General features: G+C 38.0%; 1 protein-coding gene across 3 annotated transcripts in view; it reads left to right on the top strand.

The window, feature by feature from the left end:
- The window catches only part of AGO2 (argonaute RISC catalytic component 2), a 64,882-nt gene extending 42,583 nt beyond the window's left edge, over positions 1 to 22,299 (top strand). For all 3 annotated transcript variants that reach the window (XM_040585720.1, XM_040585721.1, XM_040585722.1), the window contains 7 exons: positions 1,247 to 1,406; positions 3,321 to 3,411; positions 4,611 to 4,805; positions 5,968 to 6,102; positions 7,489 to 7,590; positions 8,416 to 8,615; positions 8,955 to 22,299. In XM_040585720.1, the coding sequence (XP_040441654.1) occupies positions 1,247 to 1,406; positions 3,321 to 3,411; positions 4,611 to 4,805; positions 5,968 to 6,102; positions 7,489 to 7,590; positions 8,416 to 8,615; positions 8,955 to 9,063 (992 nt within the window). In that variant the 3' untranslated portion in view covers positions 9,064 to 22,299. The remainder of the gene's footprint in view (positions 1 to 1,246; positions 1,407 to 3,320; positions 3,412 to 4,610; positions 4,806 to 5,967; positions 6,103 to 7,488; positions 7,591 to 8,415; positions 8,616 to 8,954) is intronic.
- Positions 22,300 to 22,439: the final 140 nt, after the last annotated feature.

Below are 22,439 nucleotides of genomic sequence, written 5' to 3' on the forward strand. Positions count from 1 at the left end.
CCTTGCCTAGTTGCAGTACCAGCCACTATTTTTCTCCCATAGCTTCATGGACTGGCTCTTCTCTAATGGCTCAGATCTACCAAGCAGCTGCAGATTTGTTTTATCCCATCCCATTCCCCACCCTTACCAATTTAATAAAGCAGAAAGTAATTTCCTACCTTTCTTTTCTCAAGATTATCTCATGTAAGATAAAAAGAGATTTAAAAAGGAACCTTAATAAAATCCCCTTGACTTCAGCCTTGCAAAGAAAGTGGCTCATCTCTTAATTTGTTCAATAGAAATTCAGTGCAAAATGACATTTTCACTTCTGCTGCTTGGCATTAAAAGAGACTCTTTACTTAACCACTGAGAGGATGTGGAACCACTCTCATCTGCTCTCCTTGTCATGATCTTTAATTATAGTTCTTTCTGCCCCCTCTAATCATCTCTTAATTTTCTCCCTGTGCTCTTCCATAGTCTTGCACTTCCTTTACCACATCTTGTCTTGTTTTCTCACCCTTCTCCTCAAAAAGCCTCTTTCCCTTTCTTGTTGCCAAAGGAGAAGGGGGGGGGGGGTGTGTGTGCGCTGTTCTCTGAGCCTGCCTTGGAGCCTAAATTTCTTCTTTTCCTAAGTGTAAGAGTATAGCTCTCTTAAAGCCTTTAAGTCTCGATTTTGTTGGTACCAATAAGATTTGTTCTAACCTTTTGAATAGTACAGTTCTTACTGAGTTTCTTCTGGAGTTTTTATGGGCTGCCCTTTGCTAAACTAGCCACTTATGCAAGTGGTGAACTTGCACTGATGAACTGATAAAAGTGGTTGGCTGAATATTACTCAGCACATTACTATTAAGTTTGCAGTACTAGTTCAGTGTTCAATAATGAAAGAAGTGCTCATCATCCTAATGTTTTTCGTGTTACCTACTTTATTAGCCAAAGGTTCTTCCATGCTGATTATGTCATTACACTAATTTTATAATGACAGTGTAATTTATAATTTATAATTTCACACAAAAAAAAAAAGTATTCTTGGTTAAAAGAAGCAACAGTGCCTTTAGTTATATTTAGGACCCAGTCACTGCGCTGTTGGCAGATGAAGCAGTATGGAAGTGGGAGGAGGTTTACTGAAGGCTGGGGCTGAGTCTGGGGATTAGTTTTTTTCTTGTTTCTTAAAACTCTAGATGTAATTAATTGTCACTGAATTAATGTCTCCTATGTTGTTTGATTTGCAATATGCAAATATTTTGGGGTTTTTTTCTCTGTTTTGCAGCGGAGGTGAAGCGTGTTGGTGACACTGTGCTGGGAATGGCTACGCAGTGTGTTCAGATGAAAAACGTGCAAAGAACAACACCGCAAACTCTGTCTAACCTTTGCTTAAAAATAAATGTCAAATTAGGAGGTGTAAATAATATTTTACTGCCACAGGGAAGGTAAGCTGACTTTCAGAGATGAAGAGGGTATTGTATTGTAAAGAGAACGTGCGTCATATTAAGATAACTGTGTGCTTTTATCTGTAGTCGTAGCACCATAGTTTTAAGTGACTCTTCTGACGAACACATTGTTTGGCTTCTAGTAAGTTGTCCTGCAAAAGTTAGGTTACAAAGACTGGAGAAGAGCCCTTGTTCCATTTTGAAATCTGACCATTGAAGATAGCAACTTTCATTTGAATGAAAAATTTATAGTATTTTATTTGCCTTGAGTTTTCAGAAACAAATTTAGACAGTCTTGAATAGTAGTGCCTTTTCCTTGTGGTCAAGATCCTTCATTTTGTTGTATGTCTTAATTTACATAGACATTTAAAAATCCAGAAGCTGGGAGCAGAAAAGTACTGATTGGTTTCCAGGTCCAGTTTATCTTGCAATTTTTTATTTGGACTACATTGATAAGTTTTAGTCATACTGTGACTATGTTCTGTGAAGTTGCTTTGATGCTATTTAATTCTGTATCTGACATGTCACTGAAGTTCTGCATATAGTTGAGTGGGAGTGAAAGAAATACCTTGCTTATTTGTTAAAAAGGAGGGACCATGCTGTTAAAGACTACATTTGGTTTGTGTGTCATCTCAAAACAAGTGTTCTTCAATTGAAACTTCTAATCAGTTTTATTGAAAAAATAAGCAATAAGAAATTCTAATGGAAGAATGCACAAGATACAGCTTGTTCTGACTTACCAGTGCAGAATAGAGAAGGCTAGCATAAATACATATATCAAGTTTCTTTAGTCAAAATGAACAACTAGGTTTCTATGTTAGTAAAAAGATGGCATTTTTACAATCATTGTATTTCAAGTTATAGAGGGAGCTCAGGGAACAACTTTCTACATCGTTCTTGGGAGCCTGTTTCAAAGAAGTCAACATTCTGTTTTGCACAGATAAGCACGTTTTCACTTTGGCATATTTAGGCTAGTCGGAAGGCAGCTGCTGAAAAGTAATCCAACAACAAGTACTTAGGGAGGGAAAAAAAAGAACACATTATCAGAAAGCATATATATTTTGTGTATCTTGTTAAATTTTGTTTATTGAACTAAATATACTCAGCCTGGGTAATGTGCTTGTTGGAGATCCTATTAAAGCAATTAAAAATCATCATATTGCAGAGCATGCATTTCAAAGGCACAGTGGGTTGGTTTGTTTTAGTTTTTCAAAAAGGAGTTAAGAGATACTGCTGTGGAAACAAAACAGAAACACACACACGCACACCCCATATAAATAGTTCCATGCTTTATGTATTCCTAAACATAAGTACTCTGTTAAATGTTAAATGGCACGTGTTGACAAATAATGTGGCCAGAAAGTTGAATTCCGCTCATTATACCATTAAACTATGCATTCATGAACATGGAGTTCAGTAGAGGGAGGAGGAAAATGGCACAACTACGCACAACACCTAGACATTCTGGAAAAGTGCAGGTTTTAGCAGTTAAAATAGAAATCTTTGATATCTTCTGTTGGTTGAAGGGGTGGGAATGAAACAAAACCATAGCATCTGTATATGTGCACCGTTACTTAATTTTATCGCATGTTATTTGATGCTAAGGAATCAACTTTTACTCCTTTCTGTGGTCTAATTAATAAAGGCTTCAATTCTCCAAGTTAAAAAGGAAATTTTTTCCTCATTTTTAATGTAAAACAACAACTAGCCATGCTTTAAAAATATATTAAGTATTTAGTGTGAGAATCCTTATCTGGACTTCTAATTACTGTCACAATACAAGTGACCAACTCTGATCAAGTGCAAATAGTTGACTAATTCCCTTGAAGAGTATAGAGTGCTATTTGCTTGAGTTAGTGTGCTTTATTAAGCATAAGTTTTGCTGCTTTTACAAATTTGATTTCTCTTTATCAGACCGCCAGTATTTCAACAGCCTGTCATATTCCTTGGAGCAGATGTAACCCATCCACCAGCTGGAGATGGAAAAAAGCCTTCTATTGCCGCAGTGAGTAAATTGTGTAATGATCTTTAACCCCTGCTCTCTCCTGCTGCTCAGCTGTAATGCATTTTATTACTTTCACTTCTTTTGCGGTTCATTTTTTCAGATTGCCTAATCATAGTATTATAAAAGATTTTTTTGCAAGTATCTCATGAAACTTTGGAGAGCTTGCTCTGATACTAATTACTTAAAAGTATGTATTGGCTTGTAAAATGCCTGAACTGCTAATACACAGAGGAGCTTTTCCATTAGCTGATATTTAACAGCAACCTGTAATAAGGTGGTGCATGTTTAAATCTGCTTTTTCAGCAGTTAAAATGTTAAGAATTTATCCATTACTGATGGGGAACTAAGCTGGCTCAGCTGTGGTTTTGGGGAATTCAGGCTTCCTGATAACACAAAATGTGCAGTAATAGCTTGAAAATGTGCTCCTTAAATACAGGAAATGGCCTTTGATTATGTCAAGCGCCTGTAATGTTTGCTCTGGCTTATTTAATAATGAAGATCTTCGGTGACAGTATGTGCAGCATCTTAGCCTGTGGTGTTAAATGAACAAGTAACTGTTTTAAGAAGTTATACATATATGGCCAGGGAAAAGCATGTGGAGATGTGCTTAGCTGTGATTGCTGACATAGGGCATTTGGAATCTTTTTTGATTGTTTGTTTTTTTGAGTCCCGCACCACTTTTACAAAATGTATTTTTTTTTCAATATATGAATAGTAATTTTTTACAATATATGACTATTTCATAAATACAAAAATCCCTTCCCTTGGCGAGCGGTGTCTGTTTGGTGTGGATATTTCTGTGGTGCCTCACCATTTGAGTTTTAAGAGATTCATCCACATTGTCCCAGAAGGGGACTCTGTCTTCAGGAGTTCAAATTGTTGCAGTCCAAACTAAATCAATGGTTTCACGTCCACGCTCTGGAAGCATATTTGGGTGTTTTTAACTAACTGTATGTAGGTGCAAATAAGAAATTAGTCTTCTAGATTTAAAATAAGCTTCCCGTTTCAACAGGATATGTTACCACACGTAGACTAAACTGAAAGCTCTTTCTAAGCATATTATGATTTTGACTACATCTTTGCTAGGTCAACCGCTTAGTTTACAAGGTACTGTTAAAAAGGTAGTGCAGTTATCTTCATGAAATATCTTTAATAAAGTGTTTCTCAGTTTGGTTTGATACTGAGCATTTTTTCAACAGGTTGTAGGAAGCATGGATGCTCATCCTAATCGATACTGTGCCACTGTTCGGGTCCAGCAGCACCGCCAAGAAATCATCCAAGATTTGGCCGCCATGGTCAGGGAGTTGCTTATTCAGTTCTACAAATCAACTAGATTTAAACCAACTCGTATTATCTTCTACAGAGATGGTGTTTCTGAGGGGCAATTTCAACAGGTTATATTTTTCTTTTTGTGAAATATTTTGATAAAGTGGTTTTCTGGTAGTAATGTAGTGTTACGTAGTTGGAGTTACAAAAAGAAGTACAGCCTTAATAAATTTGTTGGATTCTAACCAAGCAGAGCAGGGAAAGTGTTTTCAGCTTTATTTTAATACTTTTCCACTTTAAAATACTTCCCTTTGCAAAATTACAAATGATAAAGTATAGGTTTAGCACTCGAGCTATGTTAAACATCTGTGACCTGTTAAAGGTATATTAGTCAAACTGTAACCCTAACTGTAAACTGAACTTGGACAGTAAAGAAAAACTAAGCGTAAGCTAATTTTTTCTTACTTTTTAACCAGGATTAATAAATGCAGTATTTTCACACTGTCACTTCTAATTCATTCCGATAAAATTCAGCAAATACTTTGTGTATTTATTTTGTTTACTTACAAGTATCATATTTCATGAAATATTTTCCTATATATTGTAAAGATATTAACGTATGCTTTCCTTTCCAGTATCTTATACGTAAATTAAAAGATAACAGAATTTAGTCAGCTTCTCAAAATCCAAGGGGCAGGGAATAATGTCACTTAGTAAACTTGAATTAATAATATTATCTTTGTGTGAATTTCTTTTTTGCATTTATCACTGTTTTTCACTAAACTTTGAATTCATAATTAACCCAAATCCCAAATCATTGCTTTTTGTTTTATTGCACTTCTCTTTCTCTTCTTTTTATGGATGCCTGTAGTCCTGCGTGAAACTTCACAGAGCTGGGAAAGAGCATGCAGTTGAGCAGTTCTGGATTTTATCCCTTGTACTAGCCTGAAAAATAATCAGGCTGGTTTATATTCAACAACCTTATTAAATGTTCATTTGTATTTGGCAGTTAAAAAGATTTTGACATACAGCTTATTAGTCCAAGCCTCATGCTTGGAGCTGAACAAATATGGAACTAGCTCTCGCCTGGCTCAGAAAACTGGTGATCTAATTTGTTCTCATTAAGTGAAGAAATTAAGGTTTGATCCTGCATGCTTTGACATCTCATTACTCTGAGTGACAATGCAAGAAGTAACATGATAAATAAGAGTAATTTGTAGATAAATAAGAGTTATTAGTAAGATAGCTATCTTTCATATTTATCATGTATCTTTTATGTTTATGATTCAGGTTCTCCATCATGAATTGTTGGCTATCAGAGAAGCATGCATTAAACTAGAAAAGGATTACCAGCCTGGAATTACATTTATAGTTGTGCAGAAAAGGCATCACACCAGACTCTTCTGTACTGATAAAAATGAACGGGTATGTTACCGGCCAGTATCTAGCAGGCAGCCAGGTTACCTATTACTGCTTATTTAAGCAGCAAGAGACTTATTTGTAGAACTACATAACATAGCGGGTGAGATCTTTCTACCTGGAAAGGTAAACCTTCATTTTCTGTCCCATATAATAAATGGGTAAGAAGCTTTTACGAAACATCGGCAGGATGTGCCGTTCAACAAGTGTGCCCATCCGTTTTTAAGTTCATCAATGCTTTCAGCTTTCTTTTCATTTTTTTTCTTTACTGTCTCAAGATCCTCGAGGGTTGAGGCTCATCTGAGTAGTGTAGGGCTTATAATGTCAGTGTCTGGAAGTTACCTCTGGCACTCTTTGTTGTAAATGGTGATCTGTTTAGCATTCCCAACACACTTTAAAGGCATGTTCCATCTGATTCTAGAACTAGTAAATTCACAGGTTTGGTTGCCATTGACTACAGAGTGACTCTTGGGTTACTAGCTGAGATGTAGACGCTGAAATTGTTGGGTAAGGTGAACCCTAAACTTTGAGAATAATTTTTCCATTAATGCTACTTCTAAGGGATCTTGGGTGTCTAATGTCTTAGGCACATGGCGTTCAGTTTGGGCATATCAAGTGTCACAACATTTGTAGCGTGTGTTTGTAGTACTGAACATCTCAGATTTTTAGAAGTGTTTCATAGTCATTATTGTATCTATGTGAAGTACATGTAGAAATACTTGATTCCACCTTTCTGCATGAGAGGAGACTCTCCATCCTAGCAGACTTGGGGTCATTGCTGTAAATGAAGCGTTCACAATGGCAAACCTCTGCTCACAGATGGGGTTTCATGTTCTTTTTCCTTCTGTCAGGCTTCTCTGCATAAGCACTTGAAGCCCGCAAGGCTTCAGGACAGTAATTGATAACTTTTAATGCTGACACGCAGGTGGTTCTTTTATTGATGAGATGCTATGATTATAGTTGTCAAATTGTCTTAAAGAGTATTTTTAAGTTCTGCTTTGAGGGAAAGTGTTTTTGAGGGAAGAGGCCTGTCTTACCTGAAAGAGGACAATCCATAGTTGTATAACCAAGAAGTGCAGAGGAATAACCTGTCCTGGAATGGGAAGATGAAAAGAATTTGACAAATTAGTTAGAGGAAATTCTTTTATGTTAATTAGCAAGTCTTTGTAGGTAACTTCTAAGAAGATTTCGCAGCTCATCTTTTCTTTTTATTTCCCCCTTCTGTAGTAGAGACACTCCAGATTTTCAGTTGAACGGAAGTTCAGTTTTGCTCACTCTTTTTCGACTTTCTGCTTTTTACAGATTTTTTCCCCGTTTGTTTTTTCCTTACTATACAGCTGAGAAGAAAATACTTGGTGTGCCTTGCTATATTTGCATTTTCTTTTCACACAGGTTGGAAAAAGCGGAAACATTCCTGCTGGTACCACAGTGGACACAAAAATCACCCATCCATCAGAGTTTGACTTTTACCTCTGCAGTCATGCTGGTATTCAGGTACAGAATTTTGTGTGGGATGGTAACTCGCAAAGGTAACGCTGGCTGTTGATATTTCCTGTTGCGTTCTTTGCACAGGAGACACATGGTACAACTTCCATCTCTGTATTTCAGCTTTTCATGCCATCGACAGAGCTCTTCTGTCATCGTTAAAATCTAAAAGAAATAATAAACAGTTAGGAAGCACACCCTGTGCATTTAATTTATTGTGCTTCCCTCCTGTCTGTGTACCACTTTGAATAGTAGTGAGGTGGTTGGACTATTTTATACAGCTGCCTCTTGCATCGAGTTCTCTAGAAATGTGCATCCAGTTCCTAGGAAGCAACGGATCACATTTAGATAGCCCCATTGCGGTTTCGCAGTTCCTTTGATTTCTTCTTCCAAGTCAGGAATAGAAGCTATTAAACAACAGTACTGAAAGTCAAAATGTAATAGTCCTCGAAAAAAGCATACTCAACAGGGGCATGAGTTAGATTGCTGTTAGCTATTAATGTTTTACCTAAAGTTACTTTATGTGATGGCTTTTTGTCAGATCTTAAGTTTCACAAGATGAAAGTGCATTTCAATAAGATAATTTAATTTCAGTAACAGGGATGAAATTCTAGAAAATGGAAGCTAACCAAAAGTGAAAACAGATTACTTATATGGGGAGCGAGACAGGAGGGCGTTTGCCTTTTTTAAAGGAATAATTTGCTGAAGTATGTAGAATTGTTCACACGTGGGTTTTGAGGCAGTGGTTGGTTATACTGCAATTCATTTGCGGGGGGGTGGGAAATTTCAAGAAGTATTTTTGAAATGCTGATGTCCTGTGTGATCTGCCTTCAGGGAACAAGCAGACCTTCTCATTACCATGTCCTCTGGGATGACAATCGTTTCTCTTCAGATGAACTGCAGATTCTCACCTATCAGCTGTGTCATACATACGTACGTTGTACTCGTTCTGTTTCCATCCCTGCACCAGCATATTACGCGCACCTGGTTGCCTTCAGAGCCAGGTATCATCTGGTGGATAAAGAACACGATAGGTGAGTTGCATAGTTTTGAATTATTACAGAATTTGAAAGGAAGTGGGGGGTGTTAATTCTGGGGTCAGTGTTACCTTCGGTTAGCAGTTTGAAGGTAAATTTGATCTTACCTCTGAATTATATTGTGGGAAAAAAGCAGAAGATGCTCCCGTAAGCTTCTGCACTATTTTTCTGTTTCGGAATTTCGGTGGTGTCTTAAGGGTAACAAACTTTTTTACTGTTCTGTTCAGAAGAAATGAATGATGTGAAAACGTGCGAGGAGAGGCAGATTTAAATAGGGTTTCTCTCCCCCCCGACCCTCTTTTTTTGTTTTTGCCCCCCACCTCCCTTCTCTTTCAGTGCTGAAGGAAGCCACACTTCCGGTCAGAGTAATGGCAGAGATCATCAAGCACTTGCTAAAGCAGTTCAAGTTCATCAGGACACGTTGCGCACTATGTACTTTGCTTGACATGTTTTAATGTTTAGCAACTCAGTACAATACAGAGTTGGATTCACGTGAGACCAGCTGCACTTAGACCAACAGTTGCCCAAGCTACAGTGACAGCCAGCAATGAGTGATGCATCTTAATTTTTTTTCTTTCCCATTTGCAAGAAAGCCTTCCGTCCAGAATTTCAGACTTGATTATGAACTACATTCTTGTACCAAACCCCACTATTGTTGGAAATGTGGTTTGCCAAAAACCTCTAAGCTGCTTGGTATAAAACAGACCCAGATTTTGTAATTAAGTCAAGAGCTGCGATCTCAGGGCTTATGGGGAAAAAAAACCCCAACAACCCAACCCACAAAACTCCTCATTCAGTTTGCTATTCATTGACATGCTTTTAATAATTTGGAAAGGTCTAATTCATACTGAGGTTTGATGGGCTAAAATGCTGTGAATTAGCTTTTAATACAAAGGAAAGCAAAGCATTTTTTTGACTATTTATGAAGTCTTGATTATTCTAGATGCATTTACGAAATTTTATTTTCAAAAAAAGAGTAACAAAATTCTGGTTTTCAACTGTCTTATAAAGATTATTCTCTGTGTGTCTAAGGGCAAATGTATTTTCTGAAGCTTGTTCTTGAATGTTTTTTATTGTGCTGCATTTGAAAACATTTTTCATAGACTAAAGAATTTTAAAAAAGAATCAACTTGTACCTAAGCTTTTAATAGGTCCAGTTAGATTGGCAAAGAAAAATGTGCCATTTAAAAAAAAAAACAAATTTGTAAAGAATTTTTTTTAAATCATACTGACAGCTAACTTTAGAATTTGTCATACAGGACTGTGACATTTACTTTCCAAAGTCTCTAAAGAATACGGGTCTGTGGTGATAAATACAGTACAATCCTTTTTCACTGTTTGAGTTAATGTAAATTTTATATATGTTTCACAGTATTAATGTGATAGACTAGATGCTATTATTTATTTTTATTTACTAAGGAGTGCTCGCTCATTATACGTCTGTTAACATATCAAAAATGCTTTGGATTTAGAAATTAAAACCTTATCGTGGGGACATTACTACTCAAATGCAAAAATATGCAATTGACTTTGAGAGTTCAGAGATACATACAGTGTATATTGTGTAGCTTGTGATTTGTAGAAAGGCTTTTTAAGCATGCACGCAACATGGCAGGTTCTTCCTGTGCAGTTCACAGACGCACACAAGACCAACATTCTACATTCCTTCAAGCACAAAACAATTGTATTTTATTTATATGTTGAATATTGGTAAAGCAGGAGCTCTAATAGAGGAGGGTGGCTCACTTTGTAATTTAGACAAAAGTCAGAGAATCTATGCAGTAAAGATAAATCTTAGGAAACTGAAGTTTACTTATGAAGGGAGGTGAAACTTTCTTCATTATGCATAAGGTAAATAGTAAATGTGAGAGTTTTGCCATTCTCTTAGGAGAAGCATTAATTAAAGCTGATAATTAATAGACAAACGCTTCTGTTAGTTTGCACACTGGATTCATAAAAAAACCCATAATACATATGTAAACCATTGCACTAATTATGATGCCACAAGCAGGTTTAGAAGAAAATGGGAAAAGCCCAGGAAACTGGTTTGTGCTGGCTTGATGTTGTTTATTTTTTCATCAGATAACTGAAACAACATGCTAAGAGGCAGGTTTTAAAAATTTCATTCTCTTCCACTGATTCATTTGGCTTCGTCCTTTCTCTTTTTCTCTTAGCAGATGCGCGGTCACTGTTCTGCATAATTTACCTCTAGCCACTGAGACGGGCAAGTAGCTTTAACCAATACGGAGGTCTGTGCCATATAGCAGATAGACTATAACTGGTTGCTGTGGAATAAGCTAGAAAACGCCCAACTTTTGCTGCAGAAAGAGTTTTAGGTACATAACTCTGTGCAAGTTCAGATCTTCACCTTGTAGCAGCATGTTGGTTGTCGGTGGTGTTTAGGCGAAGTAACAATGTAAAACCTATGAATAGATTAATTGTATTTGTATTATATTAATTTGGTGATGAGGCTGCTGGGTTAGATTTTATTCTTGATCACAGTTATGTAAATCCACTTTTTAAATTACGCTGGTATAACAGAAAGTAAATTCCAGGTCGCATTGTCTGTCTTTCTGTGTTCCAGCCAGGTTGTACATACCTCCCTTGCAGTACTGCTAAACTGCAAACCCTTTCCACAGTGGGTATGTTGCACTTCTCAGTGCGTTTGCTTGAAAGGGTTCATATTGCAGTGAAAATTTTAATTTGGCAGAGTTTTATATAAGAATTATTTTTTTATATGAATTATGCTTAACAAATTCAAAGATCAACCATTTTAAGATGCCATTTTAGTTTATTTGCTGTTCGTTATGCAGAGACCTCTTGGATGTGAAATTCATCCTCCTCTTTCCTCTCTGTGCAGATCGGGAATAAATGACTTAGGTGGTCAGATGAGGCGAGGGGGGTAGAATCTGTCTTGACCTCAAATCTTACTTCAGAAGCAAACTGTGGGACTTTGCTGTGTCCTATTTAGGATGTATTTTGGGGGTTGGAGTAGTTGTTGCAGCTCCTTTTTGTGAGAAAAGGAGTATTAGGTGGACCCTTAATCTGAGAGTAGCTGTTGTTTGTGTATCCTCTTGGAATAAACAGAAATTTTGTGTAGCTTTCCTTCCCTGAGCATGAAGAACTTGGGATGGTTATATTCATTTCAGGCTAGGGACATTTTTACCTTTTACAGATCTTTTTAAGCCTTCTAATACAGCTAATTCTTGATGGCTTGATTTCTCCTTCTGTTCCCATCCCCTCCCACCCTCCCGTGAGTGGTGAATTGGTGAATAATTTGAAGTTTATTTCTAAAAAACCCTGTTGACCAATTATATACTTTGAAAAGTACAGTGTGCTGTAAGTCCAGCAGCTATCTTTCTGGGAATATTTTAATAAAAACTATTCAAAAATGTCTCCTGTCCAAAAAAAGCCACCACGAACGCCTAAACTTCTGCTTTTGGGTTTTTTCCTCCCTTACCTCCCACACGTCTGGTAAGAACAACATCTCAGGTAAACACAAAGCTCACGGTGACTGTATCTCGCACACATTCCTGCTGTTGAAGTCGCAGTTGAGGCAGACAGTTATAACCACTAAGTCACTATGCAGCTCAGGTCAGCAGTAACCAAATGTCCGTTACCCTCTGGCAGTTGGGGTTGGTTTTCTTTTCTTCTTCAGCCTGTGCAAAGGAGTTTCGTGACTCCCATTGTAAAAGAGTGCTGGGCTGGACCTCATCCCTTGCCTTCCTCTTCCTCTCCATTACGTTCCTGGCAATGACCTTTTGCTTGAATTCGGCCATCAGTGCAGGTGGTCCTGGTGCTCAGCAGTCTGAAAACCGAGTAACTGCACCCCAGTGACAAAAATCTCTCATTCCTGTTGCAGGCAGGAGCAGTGTGATGGACAGACTGACCGCTGCCAGTACTGCAGTATTTCTTTTGTTTTCGAGAAGTGTGCGTAAGACATGAACAGATATTAATGAATCGCTGGCTATAGATTAGTTTTTTCTGAGGTTTTTTTTAATGGAAATGGTAACACTGTTGAAACAAAAATACTCGAAGTTCAGGGAGGCTCAGACTTGGCTGGGCAGGTCCCCACGCAGTCTCGGCTTGCTGGACCTGCTTTGGGCAAGGGGCTGGACCAGAGATCTCCAGAGAGCTGTTCCAAAACATGATTCTGGGGCAACCCCCTGAAAACCACCAGCAGCAGCAGCACTTAAGTGTGCAATGCTTTTATTGGGAAGTGAAAAAGAGTATCAAGAAACATTAAAGAAAAGACAACAAATATTTTATGTCCAAAAAATAATGCAATAATTAGGTTTGCTTGGTTTTGGAAATTTATGCTGAATAGAACAGTGTGTCTGCTCCACCTCTTCTAGCACCTAGGAAACAGCTGATCCTTAGGAGGAAATGTCCTGTTGTGAAATGTTGGATGTAGGTGGATTTGTTTCTGCCTTTATATGAGTTTGGCATTCAAGATAGCCCTATGCAATCTCAACACTTTAGTTTGTATATATGCACTGATGTATGGAGTGAGATGGCTTGTTTCTGTTGGAACTCCTCAGTTTGGCTCGGTTTGGTTTAGAATATATCAGCAACCGTATCGAGTTTGCTGAATTACAGTCAATGATCTTAGATGTTACAGAAGCTTTGGCACATTCATTTCTTCGTTTCTAGATTTGTCAGGGTCTGGGTGAGTTTGTTGTTTACTGCGGTTGTTAGGGAAAAGTGTTGTGTCTTAATTTGCTGGAGCCAGTGTGGAAGATTTACAGTAAACTTATGTTTAAAACAAGAAATCCGTAATAAATATTTCTGATCTTCACCCAGGCCCCCAGGCAATGTTCCCTCGTTGTGAAAGTTTAGTTTTAATTCTGTCTCGGACAGAGGCTTGCAGGAGTTATTGATGATTTTTAAGATGTCTTGTTTGCATGTTAGTGGATCATTTTTATAACTAAGATGAGATAATATTTCCACAAGGATTTTAAATTTAAACTGTTGAAGGGTAGGTGTGGGGGTTTAGGGTTTTGCGTGCTCGGGTTACTTTCTGAAAAGATTGACATTTCTAATAGAGTTGTTTCGGAAGCTTTTATCTGCAAGTCATATGTGTACGTGCTCCATCGATGAGATACGAGATTGTGATCTGGGGGGCTTTGCGCATTGCTGCCAATGCTGTTCGCTTTACTGCAGCGGCAGATTCCTCAAATACAGTGGTCATGTGCATCTTGCCTGTAGAAACTCCAGTGTTTTTCGAGCCAGTGAATCTCCAGAATACAGCTAACACCGCCCCAGCCAAATGTAGTGGGTCGTTAGAGGTTTTTTTTAGTGTGCGTGCAAAATGTTTGGTTTTGAGGAAGAATATTCATTTTCCGAAGTGCAAACAGGTTGGTTCTGCAGGTCATGTTTACTCAAGACTACAAGTACTAGAAATGTGGAGCTGAGACCTTTGGAGGTGTAGATGGGCATACTTGCCTCTTGATGTAATCAAGTAAGCATCTCTGGTGGCATAACCAACCCATAAAGGACATTTTTTTTTTTTTTTTTTTAAGAAACCTTTTACACATGAAAGAAAAGAATGTAAAAAAGTTCTCAGTATTTTTCACACTCAATACCAGTGTAATAAAAACACTTTTTTTCCTTTTTTTTAATACTGTTTTCCTCCAGTAGCATCTCTCCTTGTGTATTTGTCCTGGTGGTGTGGCTTTTTCAATTTCTGATGCAGGGAAGTACTTTTTTTTTTTTTTTTTTTTTACTTTTATATTACATTTGGTAGTATGATTCTTGATGCATACATGCAGTCTTTTCTAAGGAAAACTTCAAGTAGAAGGTAATTGCACTGATTTATTTTTTTTAACTCCCTTTTTACTGTAAGACTTCTTTTTTGCATCTGCTGTTGCTATTTGAGAATACTGTAAATAGTGCTGTGTATAGCAAATACTGAAATGCTGTGGACACCATTCCTTGTTGTTCTTATATTTTCTTTGGAAATCTGCCATATTTTACAGTATTGAGATAGGAGCTTTGGGTTTAAATGTTATACTTTTCTGTTTGCGTTACGGTATGAATCCAAGGGCAGAGTTGCTTTATTACAGTAGAAATATTTAGGGTTTGTCTGAATTTAAAAAATATTTCTTCCTTCTCTCCTCTATGCTCATTTTTCCCACACCATAAAGATACAAAGACAGTTTCTAAGCTACCAATGTGCTTGTTGTCTGTGCAATGTTCAAATGCCAATCTTTGATGCCACTTTTAGACGACTAATAGCATTAACGTAATATCCAGACTATCAACTCTAGCTGTCACGCATTTTCCTTGCTTCTTCCAGTATCTGATTCTTGTGTCATATATGAAGAAGAACCGGTCGGTGTGGCACAATTCGTGGAATAGTAGGGATTTGGGATCCAAGTTACAATGTCTTGCTCTCTGTCTCTCCGTGGGTGCGGGACTCTCAAGTGCAGTAGATGTTTTAGTGCTCTGAACTAAGGAATAGTGTTGCCTCTCTGATTGCCCACATGAGGAAACCATCGATCTCCTCTCCATCAGTAATTGCCTTTTGCTTCTGTAACTCTTAGGGACAGGAGACCCCCAAAGTCCAGCCCCATCTAGCATTAGGATGTGAAACAGCCACGTTTTGCCTCCTCTTTTCGAGGGTTGATGACTGGAAAGATGCATTCCTCTGAGATGGTCTTAATCTGAAGGCGGTGAGGGTTGGTTTTCTGTGCGCTTGGTGTGGCGCATAATCCATTTTTTCTCTCATTTCATGTGTTTCACTTCCTTTTTCTGTGTTGTTTCTTTGCCTACAGTGTTAATATGAATGTAATGGCTTGGCCAAATCTCTACGAAATGTGGTTTTGTAATACTTTTTAGTTAGCAAGCAGATGCAGTTAAAGGCTACCTCCTGTACCCTCTGCAGATGAATTTAATTTTTAAAGTGAACCTACTACTAAGCAGCCAAAATGCTCCCAAACAAACTGTATTTTTACTGTGTTGTTTTCTTGCTGGAGAACTAGCAGTGCCATACTGTGATCTTGCGTAGCTGCTTGTCGCTCCTTCTGTCTTCCTGAGGTGTAGCCGTGGCTTGTGTTGATGGATGGTATTAAGAAGGTATCAGAAGTGGCAAGGCAGATCGCACAGCTGGCACGTTCGTTGTTGCGCAGGGTTGCTTGATAGCAGTGACTCTCTGTACCTGTCCCTTCACTTGCTGAGTTTCTATACTGTTGTTTCCAAATGAAAAAGGTTTTCGTACTTTAGGCATTGGTTGAAAAAGGTCACGCTTTCACCGAAAATGACATGAAGGTGCTTGAAATGTGTTTTGAATCCGAGGCAAAAATTGTGTATTTGAATATTTTTTTTAACGTATTTTTTTAGAGAAGTTGATTTGAGACTAACAGTAAAAATACTATATTCCCTGCTCAGATCACGATAAACTTTTAAATGGGGGGCGGGGGGGAGGGAACCCAAAACAAAACACCAAAAACCAACCCCAAACTTGAGTATATTCATATTGTGAATATTTAGTGTCAGTTATGTGCAAAGCCTTGGCTGTAACTCAACCTTGAAATAAGCACACGGGGACTAAGGGTGCTTTAAATAACCTGAAGTGAAACTGTAGAAAACTGTGTTAACAGATCATACTTTGTTTACAATGAATCCAAACAAGCTTCCTCATTTTATAATTAACCACTCTGCTGACAGAAATACTACCTGTTTAAGCACAATGCGCTGGTGTGCTTTCCTAGCATTGTTATGGGGGGGGGTTATCAAAAAGTAACTGGGCTTTATGCTACAGATGTTGGCATCTCCAAAGCAGGTTTGCTGGGATGATATGCTCCCTGCAATTTCATCATCTTAATCTTGGAGTGTAGACACTAATGGAGCCTGTTGATGGCAGGGAGGATGGCTGAAGTTCTGACTTTCTGGAAACCAATTCTTATGGAGCAATGGTGAGTGACTGAATAAATAAGCTCACTAAGAAATGCATGGGGCAGAATCCTGAGAATTTTCTTCAGTTCTCAGTTATAATTTAACAAAGCTCCCCACAAAAGTGTGAAGTACAGGGTTTTGCTCTTGGGGAAATGGCTGCTTTTCAGGAAATATTTCACTACATCTTACTACAGCTCCGTAGACACTATTGATGTTGTGGCCTGGAAGGGGTCTCGCTGCGCAGGTGTGCTGAACGCACTTTTCCATGAGCATATCCTTGTGAAGCGCCAAGAGTAATGTCGTGTGCTTTCTAGACTAAGTCTGCAAACCCAGATGAGCGTTGGGAAGCTTAAGCAAGGAAAGAGCCCTGTGCCAGATGCTTGTCATGCCTACCTAGAAGAGAAGTGCCATCTGTGCTACGCCAGCTACCCCATCCCTTGTGGAAATAAGGATGTGAGGGGAGATGTTTCCTTGCAAAACTACTAATTAAGCACGTGTTAAGGTGCCAGTTAAATACTATTTTCTTGGGTTTTCTTCTGGCTTCCCTTTGACGGGCCCCGAGTGCAGCCAGAGCTGTGGCACAGCCCCTTGCAGACCCCCAGCCCACACATGTCCACTGGCCCCTTCCCCAGGAGGGGAATATTGGTAGGCAGTTCCCTCAAGAGTTCTGGTTTCAGCCCTCCACCTCAGAGGGGTTGGGACTTGGTTGGAACAAGGACAGGGGTGTTCGCTGAATTTGGAGGTGCGAGAGGTTGGCGAGAGCTGGTCAAGGGAGTTTTGCAGGTGGCAGCGGTAAGGAAGTGGACCCACAGCACAAGATGAAGGCTGGCTCCTGCCATCTAAATATCCTCAGAAGAGTAACTGCTTTGAATCGGTCCATGCGTGGCCCCAACAGATGAATCTTAAAACTCCCTGCGGCTACTCTTCAACCAACCAGCCAGCCTACCTGTGTTGATTTAAGGAGCCTAGTATTTGCATTACAAATCCATATTAAAGGGCCTATTAATTTCGACGTGGTTTTGATGAGTGCACAAATTTTAGGTTCACCACCACCGCCTTTTGGACGTGCTGTTGGATCAGACTGCTTTAGTTTTGTTATTCCCCCACCCTTCCACCTTTAAGCACAACTGAAATACCTGCTGGAATAACTACTATGTAATCATCAGCAGGGGTTAAAGATATAAACTAACCTGGGAGCAACCCTAGGAATTCTCCCTGAAATAAAATTTTATGACTTTACCGGCCTTTTATAGTTTTTTCAGTGTGCTTGGCAAGTGTGAATTGTGAAAAGGTCAGCAAGCAAGCTTGGAAGTTGCTAATCCCTTGGCTGGTGCTCTTTGTATTTGCTTTGTTAGGTTAGATTTCCTGTGAAGGAAAAAAATAATATATTTAATGTGGATTCTATTCTGTGTTTTAACAGCTTTTCCTGTTTTTAAATCCACGAATAGAGGAAACTTCACTCATGCCAGTATATGTAAGACTGCACACTTTTGCCTGCCGTGTACTTAACTCAAAGCAGATCTGGTCTGTGCTGTACGGCACTCCAAAGTCTCAGTTACTTGATCTTGTGCTGTGGGTAGGATCAAACCTATCATGTATCAACAGAACGTACAAACAGGTTTGTTTCTAGATTTCACCAAAGTTAATTCTGCATCAGCGGTGAGAAGCTCAGATCCTGTTGTTTCTGTGCTGTAGAAGAATAAGGTAGATTGACCCTGATTTTGTTGTTCCTGGTGTGTTTTCTCATGGAGCTTAGCAAGACTGAGCCCGTACGTTGCTCATCTCATTTACAAGTGACGACTTTGTAATTTTATTTTGAAGTAAATAACATGTCTTTTAATTGCCTGACCGACTTGAATCTTTAACTGATCTTCATTTGTCTGTCAAAGTTGAACCCCCAGAATGTTTCCCACCAAGAGATTGTTGTGTTTTTCCAATTCTTTATTACCTGGGCTATGGGCAGTAGAAATAATTTGAGTACATGGGCAGGGAAGTGTTAGATGTGATGTACTTTTCTTTAACTAAGTTTACTTAAGGACTAACCAGTCGACCAAAAGCAAGGCATTTTTTCGGGGGGGGAAGAAAGAAAAGGAGAAAAAAACCAACAAAACCAGAAATGAACAAACCTAAACCAAGCAAACAAAAGGAATAAGTTTCAGAATTATATATCTTGGAAAATCAAATTAGGTGCAATGAGGACATATATCTGGCAAGTTACGTGCTATCCTGGAGAGTGTAACCACTTGCTTTCTATAATTTGATAAAATTTAGTAGAGATTTTTTTATACATATATATGTGTGTGTGTGTGTATATCCATATGTGCCTATGTGTATACGCACACATACATTAGTGAAAGGAAAGCGGGACTGTTTATAAAAGATACAAAGGCGGTATTTTGCTGGAAAGAATAAGCACAATTTCACTGGCTTCCACAGTACTTCATTAGTTTGTACAATCACAGAAACCGCAACGTTTAGGGCAGTTTGTAAGTAAAGATCCAGTCCCGGATTTCAGTGCAGCAAAGTGGTTAACTTGATCTCGAGAGGGTGAGATGGAAAACAGAATGTATTGATTAAATCCATATTGTTTTTCCTTTAATTTTGGTACACTGCAGATTTAACTGACAGCTGTTAAGATTTTAATCTTTTGTGTAATAGTTCTCCATTTTTCTTATTTTTTTATAAAATAACTGAAAAAGAGCCAAAAATTAGAAATTTGATATTGTAAACGTTCCCTTGAATCAAAATGTTTTTACGACCATTTAAAGTTTGCTATTTTTTTTGAAAGAAAAAGATGATGTTAAGGGCCTCGTTTCAAGTGGTACTAAAAGTATGTTGACTAGTTTGTATGTGTGTTGCATCTGTATTAAAATGTCTTGTGCTTGCAGTATATAAATGATGTAGTGCTGTTTGGGTAAGAGTAGCACTTGTAATACAAAAAGCAGACCCAGAAATACCCGTGACTGACATTTAAATGCATCAGCGGCATTGTAGAATTTACCACATAGATTGTAAGCGTTGCTTCATGTTACTCGAACCATGAGGTTTCACGTAGGTGTGTGTATTTAAATACATTGTATGTATCTTGCTAAAGTAGTTTTAACACTTGCATGATGCTGTGTGGCAATGCCACTTTAAATTAAGCCTTAACAAACTGATAAATTTGTCTGATTTTTCTCAGAGTATGCAAAAATACTGTTTAATGAGAGTAGGATGTTCCTATAAAGCTAAACCAGTAGGAAAGACAGTCTTCTCACCTGAGAAATAAAGGGAAACTGGTCGATCTGTATATACTGTGACTGACCTCTTTAGGCACTGGCTGTCACTGTTGCTCTGCAGAAACTGGGCTCTCGGGCATTCCTCTGGCAGCTTACCGAAAACAGGCTTTCTCAAATCTCAGCTTTATTTTGTTGTTGATGTTGTTGAACATGTTCTCCTCCCTCCCCCTGCTAGGAAATCTCTGCCTGAAGGAGGATTGTGATTTAACACTTAAATTTACATCCAAAAAAGCTGTTCTTGAGTTCTCTGCTTGCTTCAGATAGTGCCATCGTTTCCACTCTTATGACTGAATATAATCCTTAAAACATTTTAAATAGAGGCAAATAAAATGTTGGGGACCCAGCTTGCTTTTTTTTTTTTTTTTTTTTTTTTTTTTTCGATTTGGATCTACCTCATTTAAACAGTTGGGTGCTATTTATTCAAATTGTCGATGAGATTGGCAGAAGCGACCAAACTGCGTGTGATGACTGACCTCTTCAGAGGCAGCATTCTGCAAACCAAAACCTCGGGGTTTATTGTTCAGAGACAACAATATTGTATTTGAGTTTTAGTCTTTGTGCCTTTGTGTTTTTTCCCAGTGCATCACAATCAAAAGTCGTATTCTTAATTAAAAACAGCAAATGAATTTTAGCCACAAAGTAGAAAAAAAAAAGGCCATAAAACATAGTTTTAGAAAATTTTAAAATGTTTCTCAGTGTATCAAGTCATAAAATGTACAGTATCATAGCAGACCTAGTCAAAGATAAATACCCAGTAAAGAATTATTTGAAATACAAAATCCCAACCCTAGATACATACATCTCGGTGTGTATCTATATATGCATATAATACATGCATACAGTACACAATTTTGTGTGTGTGTGTGCATGTATATATATAAAATGAAGGGATACACATGTAAGGGTAAGGGAATAAACTGTCATTGACTTTTCCACAATTTTGTATGTAACAGTTTACAACTATGTGTAAGTTTTTCTACTATGTGAACCTTTTTTACTTAAAAATAATTCCTTTTTGGAAGATTTTAAGTTGTGATATGCTATCATTTTTTGAAGTTTAAAAAAAAAAAAAATGACTTTTTACCAGTACCTAATGCAAAGGGGGAGTCTTTTTTCTGTAAAATTATATTTAGTGTAAAGAAAAAAAAAATCTATAAATGGAATTTTAAAAGTGCTGACATTCCATCGTGACAGGACTTCAAAGATGTTTCCTAAGGCTTTCTGCTGCAGAGAGACCCGAACAAAAGGAAAATGCCTCTGTTAAATGTTTTTATAAAACTGCTCCATCAGGTCTATACTTAAGCTATATTTTCTAAAGCCTAATCATCCTTTAATATGCTGCATATAAATTATCAGCATGGTTGCACTTTCTCAATAATAATGTATGCCCTGCAATTGGCTCATGATAAGGACTTTAGTTTTTTAACAAAATGAATAGTACTTTGGGCAGAAGGTAATATTTATACAGGTACCTCAAGAAAAAAAAAAAAAGCCTGAATATGCTGCATTTTGTTCCTTTAACATTTTTCATGTAGCATTTGTTTGCTTTTATTTTTTTTATTAGATTACTAGCTACCTGTTTTGCTTTGAGGGGACCCTGGTAGCATTTTAGACCATTGTTTTCTGTTGATCTCGTAGAATGTAGTATCCTCCCTTGGTTTCATGCAGTAGTTCAGGATGGGATTTGCCCTGCATTGTGTACGTGAGGGGGAGGGGGACCGTGAGGAAATACGCTTTATGTAGACTTCAGGAAAAGGATACTATATTTCTAAAACAGACAATACATGTTCCTAATTAAGTTTTGGTTTGGTGGGTTTTTTTTGCTTGTACTGCTTTCTTGACTTTTTTTCTCAAATATGAGTGTGGAGAGGGGGAGCTTATTAACGGAGGAAAACCAAACTGACCAAATTTGCCCTGTCGGTCGATGTTTTGGGGGTGATGGAGAAGCGGTGGGACATGGGCTCGGCCACGCTGTGTGCCAAATTGCCCAAGTGCTGGCTTTGGTAAGAGTTGTGTCCCATGTCGGAGCAGGATCCATCCTGCTCTGGCCGCTTGCTAGTGTGGGTGCGTTGTCTACTTCTTCATTTCCGAGTCAGTAAAAATCTAAAAATGTGCAGAGATGGGGAGTTTCTTTGTTGAGAACTGTTGAAGGAAGCTTCAAAGGCTGTGAAATTGAGCATTTATTGTCATGTTTTTAAGCTTAGGTGGGTCCTTTTCCAAGTTTGTTTTACAGCTTGCAAGGTAAAATAGTTTGCACTACTTTTGCAATAAACTCATGAAAAACCTAACAGTTTCTGTTTTGGTTTCTTACTGTATATATACAACTAATACTAAAGATTTAGCATAGTGTTTTTCACCTCAAAACATAAGTCTTCTAACAAGCTCAGAATGCTGTAATTCCTGACAAAATAATGATGTGAATGATATTTTATAAAGTTATTTTGTATGGTGTCAATTTTGTTTTGCCTCATAGTATGTCAAGAAAATAAAATTCCTCATCTTTACAAGCTTTTGTTTGATGTCTTTTTATTGAATTTGGCCATTTTCTGCAGTTACTTGTGCACTGTGAGACTGGTTGGGTTTTTTCCCTGTGAGCGCACAAGGGGATGTATTTATAGCCTTAAAATTTTTCCATAGTGAGTATAGA

The sequence above is a fragment of the Falco naumanni genome, chromosome 3 (genome assembly GCF_017639655.2).
Source record: "Falco naumanni isolate bFalNau1 chromosome 3, bFalNau1.pat, whole genome shotgun sequence".
In the NCBI taxonomy this organism is placed as follows: Eukaryota; Metazoa; Chordata; class Aves; order Falconiformes; family Falconidae; genus Falco; species Falco naumanni.